Raw genomic sequence first — 7,978 nt, 5'->3', positions numbered from 1 at the left:
GTAATTGAACATGTGTGGGCAGGAGCTGACTGGATTTGGTGGTAGCAAAAATACAGAAGAGACTGTTGCTATATGCAGAAAAGGAATATGGCATGTGCTACAGGACTGCAGGGGTCAGTTCTGGGAAAAAAGAAAAGAAAGTCGCCTGCAAGTCCAGTGCTGCTGCAGGTGCAGAGCGGCTGCGCCCCAGCAAACACCTGCTTTAGTGCTTTCACAGCCAACCAGCAAAGTGTGCTTTGGTACTTGCACCATGAAACAAATCCCTGCCTCTGGGGGTTTCTAATCGGAGTTTAGAGGCTCCAAATAGCCTTTCTGATCTTGAGGAACAATCCACATTTTGGTGTGCTTTGAAGGAGGTGCCAGGTAGAAACTAGAAGGGTTCAGACAGGATGTAACACAAACTCCACTTCCGATTTCTCTCTCTGAACGGCACAAAACTACAACTGAAAAAGAACTATCTGCCTAGAAACATGGTTGAATAGTAACATTGATGGAAACAATTTGCAAAGTCTAAAATTACATTAACCATAATTTAAATATTACTGTTGATTCCCAGAAACGTCAGTGCTGATGGAGTACAATCATCTGGAAAAGTACGAGACAAAGTGTAGCACGGAGAGCACAGATTAAAGTTCCCCAAACACGGTTATTCATTTCTGTTATGTTAAAATCATATATTCCTCGAGGTTATAGATAAAGCTGCAGATGGAAAATCCGTTTCTTCGTAATATAGCTAGAATGTGAGTTTGAACTGTCTTTAGGTTTCTTTTACATACAGGGATCAAAATAGACTTCTTATTATGACTAAAAATATAATTTTTTTAACTACAGAACCCAGCAGCCATTTTCTGCTTTTTTGCCCTTCCCCCAAAAAAGTCAAGCAAGGTCTACAAAAATAGCAATTAACTTTAAAAAATAGGTTGCTTCTTCCAGCGTATTTAAGTTACATTCAGCTGTAATAGAGCTATTTATACGGAACAGTGTGGTGGCGAGACACGCAGGGAGGCGTGCCGGGTCCGGTTTCCTTCTGACCACAGCTGCCCACGTTGGTGCTGATCTTGCTCGCCGTGAAGATCAGTATCTGGTTTGATACTCGTGGTGCCAACGATTGAAATCATTGTAGAAAACCACTATGCTCCCAGATGCCATGCCGGTCATTATACACCTACGGAAGGCACAATAGCGGGTTTGTTAGTTCAGATATACGAGTCAACGCACCAAAGAGTGACACCAATAGACGCACACGGACCCGAGCCAACGACCAACGTCCACCGAAGACAGCCAGAGCTGGCAGTGCTCCACCGACCAGCAAAGTCAGGCTTTGGGGGCTCCCATCTTGGGCTTCCAAGGACTCCAGCAAGCTGGATTTGGCTAAAATTTCCGTCTGCACCAGCTCTGACAGCAGATTGATGGATCACAAAACACACAAAACACCACGTGACAGACTGTATGGTCAGCCTGAAGCTACAGGTGAGAGTCAGACAACAAAACTGTTTCCCAGCATCGCTGTCCTGCAAGATTTCCTGAGATTATTTTTGGGCTTGGTTGGTTGTTTTTTTGGGGGGCATGGGAGTGGGATGAAGCCCTGGTGAAGCAGCAGAGTGAAGGAAGGTTGGAAGAAGTGTTCATTTCAGTTTCACCTTCCCCATTTAAGCGCATCATTTACCTGAAGGTATTGGATATGGGCGCAGGATTTCGGTCGGCAACGTTGGTGTTTGGGTTTGAAAGCAATCTGAAGGCTTTGATGGATTGAAAGTCCCTGAAAGCAATCACTGTGCTTGCTCACTGAGGCACTCCTTTCTGAACTCCTTACCGTTGGCTTGCTACTAGAGATAACTGAGGTCTGTCTGAAAAGCCACGGCCCTGCCACAGCACACATTACAAGAGTTTCTCAATCGTCTTTTCTACTGGCTCCAAGTTTGATGAAAACCAAACATATGAGGACATACAAAATTCTGGCATTTTAGGAAAAAAAAAGCCTTAGAATGAAAAAATAATATTCAGAGTCAAAAGCTGTCATTTTTCCTTCAAAACAAAGACTAAATATGAGATCATCAAAACACCGCATTTTGATTGTATCACACTATTCCAGGAGCACCATTTTGCTTGTTTCTGTATTCAGTTAAAACTTCCTTTTTACACACTCAAACACATACATTCATGCATACCAAATAAATTACTGTCAGTAATTACCTGCAATTACTGAGCAATTACTCAGGAAAATACTCTGAGTGTATCTCTTTGGAGTTTTGGTGCCTTCAAACCCAAAGCCAACAGCTTCCTAACTTGAGCACGTGGATACATTTACAGATGTTCATATTAAATTTCAATTTATTGACATGCAAAGATTTGGTGGACACGCCATTAATTACAGTTTAATGATTCTCTAAATGCAGAATGCAGGAACTTCACGAAGCAAATACACCTAAGGAAACAAAATTCTAGCCTGCAAGCTGAAAGTGTGCAAATAAAATGGTAAACATTCATCTTGTAAATAAACTCTATTTTTGTGATAAACACACAGAAGGACTTTGAAGTACAGACGCATTGGAAAGCGTAATGTCAAAATGCAGTAAAAATATTAACTGATAGTCTTCAGTAGAAGGCATTTTCAAGGAGGGTCATGTTTTATGTGGATAAAATAACTGCTCTAGAAATGAAAATTAGTATGTGCAAAATATGGATTTATGGGAGGAATCCTATTGTGCAACTATTCTGACTGTTCTGTTTTTAACATAAAGCTCTGGAATTAGGGATGTGATTTGTATCATAAGTGAAAGAAGAAAATGAATAGCTCATGTGTAACCTTCCACCTCCCTGTGACCGGTACTGTACACTGGCACAGGCCAATAAATCAACATAGCCTGAAAGGCTGCGAAGTAACATTTCTTGAATCTCTCTTCATTCCTTCAAGAACTGAAATCCTGAAAAATATTATCTGCACTAAAGATGACATGTTAGAAAGAAACTGACACGAGCACAGGACTCTCAGTATAATCATCAGGACCTGTGATCCACCGAAAATCAAAATCAGAAGAAAAACAGAAATACAATGTAATTGTAAGTAGATATTCTCTGAAATTCTTGCGAAGACCAGACTTTGCTCTGACCTTTGGTCGTACGACAGGGCCATGGATCGGATTCCAGCGTCACACCCTGGATAGGCGAAGAGCCGCTTGAGGTCCCACATCTGCCACACCATGACAACGCCGTTGTCTCCGCCTGTGAGCAGATACTGTCCATCGCGACTCAGCTGAATGGCCTAAGGGGAAACCACAGGGATATCTGTCAGATAAATATGTTGCTCTTATTCTTCCTCTTTCATAAAAAGTTTCATATTGACAGCTGAATGTCTAGGGAGACATGATAGCAATCCAAGCTTTTGGGAAGCGGTATTATTGTTATGTTATTCTACAGAGCAAGAGAATTAATGTTATTATGCACAAGTCTCTTTGTTTTACCTCATTTGCGACATATTCCATATTTCAAAGATCTAATACGAGGCTAGATTTACAAGATCCAGCAGCACTGGCACTACAATAGAGGACCTGACATCCCCCCCCAGTGTTTCATACCAGCCTAGCAGAAGCCATCCTCCTTTCCTGTCTGTCAACGTGCTGAATGATGGAGGGAACTGACATGTCATACAAATGACAAAAATTAATATTAGACCAGTGTTTTTAGATTCCTGCTCTGGATTAATAAGATAATGATCCCTCTTAACAGGGACTGTGTTTCCTTTCATCATCTATCCTGAAACTACCTGGGACAGATCCAATGGTTTATATCCTGATTTTGCATGGATCACGGGGACTGATGGCAAACCTACACTGGAAATCTTGATTTGGGACCCAGATCAGGGAGAAAGATTGGATATCCTTGGTTTTCACATCAAAGATTTCTTGAAACAGGAGTCTTTACTCTATTTTGATCTTTCTTGCATTGGAAAAAAATCATGATAGATACAGAGCATCTGGAAGAACAGCAACTTTCCTCAGTTACCTGATGATTATACCAGATGATACTATCAGATATTAAAATTCCTGGAAGCATGAGAAATATTCCTTAAAGAGGGATTTTGCCAGTTTAAATAAGCCAAAATGTTGTTTAAGAAAAACTGACCTGTAAATTCTATTAAAATAAGAAGGGTTTTCCAGAAAAGCAAAACAAAAAAGTTGAATGTGGAGTGACGTCAGCATGAGCTACGACCAAGATCAAGACCCCTAAACCTACAGTTTGGACCCTTATGAATAACTTGGACCATTATGAATAACTCCTGTAAGCCCAAACCTTTTCCTATACTCTCTCCTCCCATTTCCAGATGCCTCTTCTCAGTTCTTTTCCTGACTTCTAATCCCCAGCTTGATTTCTGGTTTTTCCCTTCACTGCTCCCTACTTTCATGCTTGCACCCAACACTCAGCACAGCAGCAGCCCATCATCCTCTTCAGTTGAGCACAAAGAAAGAACAGTGAGAAACAACTTCGCTCCTTGCTTTCTGGATTTGCTGTTATAAAAAAAAAACAACAAAACACCAAAGAACTTTGCTACTATGCAGCACTATTGTATAGTACTAAACTCCTGATCCTACCTAATCTTTAACTCCATCGCTTCTACTTCCAATTCCTATTTTTCCTTCACTTCTTTCTGCCTCTTCTTGTCTCTTCTCAGTGTGTGATGAGTTCCTACATTCCCATCTCCACCTCTCTGTTCCTGCTGCTCTTGCAAACATCTCTTTCATTCTGTCCTTGGTTCCAGCCTTGGTTCTGCTCTTCTTTCTCCTCTGCTTCCCCATCAGTCCTTCCCCTTTCTCATCCCATTTCTTGCCGCGGCATTTCTTTGACCCTTGCTCCACTTAACCTGAGATTTGTCAAACAGCTAAATTTGGGCAGCTTTTCAACAAAACAGACATTCTTCACACCAGGACTGACTGGTGATAAATTTCAGCTTCCTGACCCAAGGCAGAGAGACACACAAGTTTTAAGAACAGATATTCAGAGCAATGGCTTTTATACTCCAAACACACACACACTGTACAAAAGGGCTGATCCACTTGAACTGGAACATTGTCCCTGGAAGGCAAGGACATTGCCTCAAGATGATACTCTACATGCAAAATTCCAGCTCAAAGATGTAAATTTAGGAAACAGAAGAAAGCACTGGTGACAGGACCTTGCAAACATCTCTTTTGGTGCTGAAGTCTACAAGTATTCTGGCACTTGCAATCTCTGCTGCTACAGTTTTTCCATGTGCAAAACTTGCCACATACTGGGATCTGAAATTCCTCGGGAAAAGGAAGTTGTTGCTTTTTAATATACAGAATTTATAGTGTGGGCACCACAAAAACGGGAGAAACTAGAACACAAAAATGTTATATACATAGAACATTAAAGTGTTTATCCACAGTGCTGACAAGCCAAGAAACCAAAATATACAAGATACTACTGTGTGAACAGCGCTAACTGGAGTCAGACGCATTGCACATCTGTGGGTTTTGTGTTGCTGTGCTCTGCTACATCCTTTAAGAATCAGATGATGTGCAACATGTACATTAAGGTAGAGTTTCTATAAGTGACTTTTCTATTATCAGTTTTGAGTGTTTACTGGAACAACTCCCAAGTAATCAGAATGAATCACTTTGCTAAAGTTTTATTTTACACAATTGCTTTAAAATTAATGTAATTTAAATACAAACATTCTGCAAACAAAATATTATAACACTGAAAAAAATAGATGCTAAATGTGTTCCAGCTGTGTTTTGAATTAAGATGACAACACATACGTGTACATGTAGAAGCAATATATAGCAGAATATAGGGGGTTCTTTCCAACCATATCTAACTATGGAAAATGGAATAGTAACCAAGGCTAGAGCTGAGTATTCTGAGCTGAAGCTTCTGCAAAAACCCAAATGCTCCAACCATAAATTGTTTCTGTGATTGTTTCTACCAGCCTACAAAAATCTGCTAAGCACCTCCCAAAGCGCTTCCCCCCAAAGAGCTTCAAAATTAATTTAGAGACCTTCTTAGAAGAGTGTAATAACTCAGCAAGAAAGGGGGAGAAAACAAACTGAGACAATTTCACAAACTGTGAAAATTATCTAGGACTTGCGTGCACTAAGTAGGTGATCATGAGATCTAACATACCACCCACAATTATTAAAAAACATTATTCATTAGAAGCAAAAATCAATACAGGCTGGTTTTTTCTTCTCTCCAGCACTGGCAGTCTCCTAAGGGTATTTTCAAATTGCAATGAAGACCGTGACAAATAATTATTTGCTACACTTAGAAAATTCAGCTGATGAAAATCCATTAACCTTATGGTCATGGTTCAGTTGGATTTTATACTCAAGGCTTTCACTGAAGAAATGCTATATTAAAAGGCAAATTAAAGCCATTAATCTTTAACTCTTCCCCTACCTGCAAAATGCAGGGGGGTTTGTGATCTTTTGATTAAATAAAGTACGGGCTTTGAACCCTTACTAATACCTACGCAATTTTACTAAGTCATTTGCTTGTCAAGAAGACAAGATGTTGATTTTTTTTTGTTTATTAAAAAAATCCTCAGCTACTTGCCTATATATATATATATATTTATGTATCTGAATGAAGGAATGAATGGAAGGAAAAGGTCACCCTGTCAACATTTCAGTTCCCTGACATGCCCTTCAAGATTTCCCAAACTAAAGGATGCTTTTACTCCCAAGTACTCCATCTGGTATAGAAGACGACATGAATCAGTTCAACTGTTCTGCTTTTCCCCAGTGTAGTTTATCTGCGATCCTGCTAGGTATGAAACCGAAACAACTCTGCAACTAATCTCTCTCACAACACGAACTTCAGGCTCTCAAATAACCCCCAAAGTGCACAATTTCAGCGAGGTTCTAAAAGCTGCGTTTCTGACTTGGATTTCCTTGGAAAGTCTCAAAAACTTTGCACAAATCCCTTTTAGCATCTGGGATTTTTTGCAAGGCGGTGCTTTGTCAAAAGGCAAGAGCTGACACGGTGACAGCCCTGGCTGCCAGCAGCGGGAGGCTTGTGGGCACTTCCACTTTTCAAACCAGACTCAGGAAAGGAAAATAAATTGGTTCCTCTGGGTGAAACAGCATACGGTCTTTGTTTAGGGTAAAATAACTTTACTTCTCCGAACAAGCAGACTATTTAGAGTGAAGTTACTCATTAAGATATCTAAACATTACACGGTAGATGGACGGCGATATGCCTAAGCTCCGCTGAGCACTCCAGGATGTAAAACAAAAACAGGTGGAAGGCATTGATTAGACTCTGCAGTTCCCCAGAGCGCCTGCCATTTTTTCTAGCACGAGAATAGCAGGAGGAAGAAAATCAGAATGTTGTTCCAAACGTCACTATTGAAAAGGGCTAGTTTCCTCAATAACGTGCTGAAATACAGGTCCATCATGCCATCGAAAAACAGAAACCGGAATTTTACACTAGGGATTCAACACTTATGACCATAGGAAAATATATACTAGAGATTTACATTACAGATCCAACACTTACCACCTTTTCCTTGCCTTTTCTATCCTCCTTGAGCAAAAAGCAAAGCAAAGTGTCAGCACAGCCCGCGGGTAGGTACTATTCATTTTCAGAGCCCCTACTTTAATCACGCCGTTGCCACTTGCCTCCTAACATGATATAGCGCAGAAGCACTGGGAAAGCTGGTGTAGATTGTTTAAGCGTAAAGCCCAACTGGGAGCACTGGGAGAGAAAGCAAACAAAACAAACCCAAATAAAACCCAAACCCCTGGCCGTATGTAATTCTGGCCCTCAGAGAGCAGAACTTCCATTGCCTCTAGCAGCGTTCCGAAAGCTGTGGGTACCGACTGAAACACTACAGAAATTGTTTTAGCCGGCCAGGGATTTCTAGATATTTTACAGATTTGCTGGCCTAGCTGACAACATAATCACAACTGAAAGTGACAGATTATCAACATTATTATTGCAAAAGGAGAAAAAC

General features: G+C 40.6%; 1 protein-coding gene across 1 annotated transcript in view; it reads right to left on the bottom strand.

Moving 5' to 3' along the window:
- Nucleotides 1-1,074: 1,074 nt before the first annotated feature.
- The window catches only part of LOC104467884 (lipopolysaccharide-responsive and beige-like anchor protein), a gene marked incomplete at its 5' end in the record, with an annotated part of 53,765 nt that continues 46,861 nt past the window's right edge, over nucleotides 1,075-7,978 (bottom strand). The window contains 2 exons of the mRNA XM_010081849.1: nucleotides 1,075-1,165; nucleotides 3,111-3,262. Of these exons, the coding sequence (XP_010080151.1) occupies nucleotides 1,075-1,165; nucleotides 3,111-3,262 (243 nt within the window). The remainder of the gene's footprint in view (nucleotides 1,166-3,110; nucleotides 3,263-7,978) is intronic.

This window comes from Pterocles gutturalis, unplaced genomic scaffold (genome assembly GCF_000699245.1).
Source record: "Pterocles gutturalis isolate BGI_N339 unplaced genomic scaffold, ASM69924v1 scaffold2584, whole genome shotgun sequence".
NCBI lineage: Eukaryota > Metazoa > Chordata > Aves > Pterocliformes > Pteroclidae > Pterocles > Pterocles gutturalis.
The sequence above is the reverse complement of the archived record's forward strand: the minus strand, read 5'-3'. Positions and strand labels throughout refer to the sequence as shown.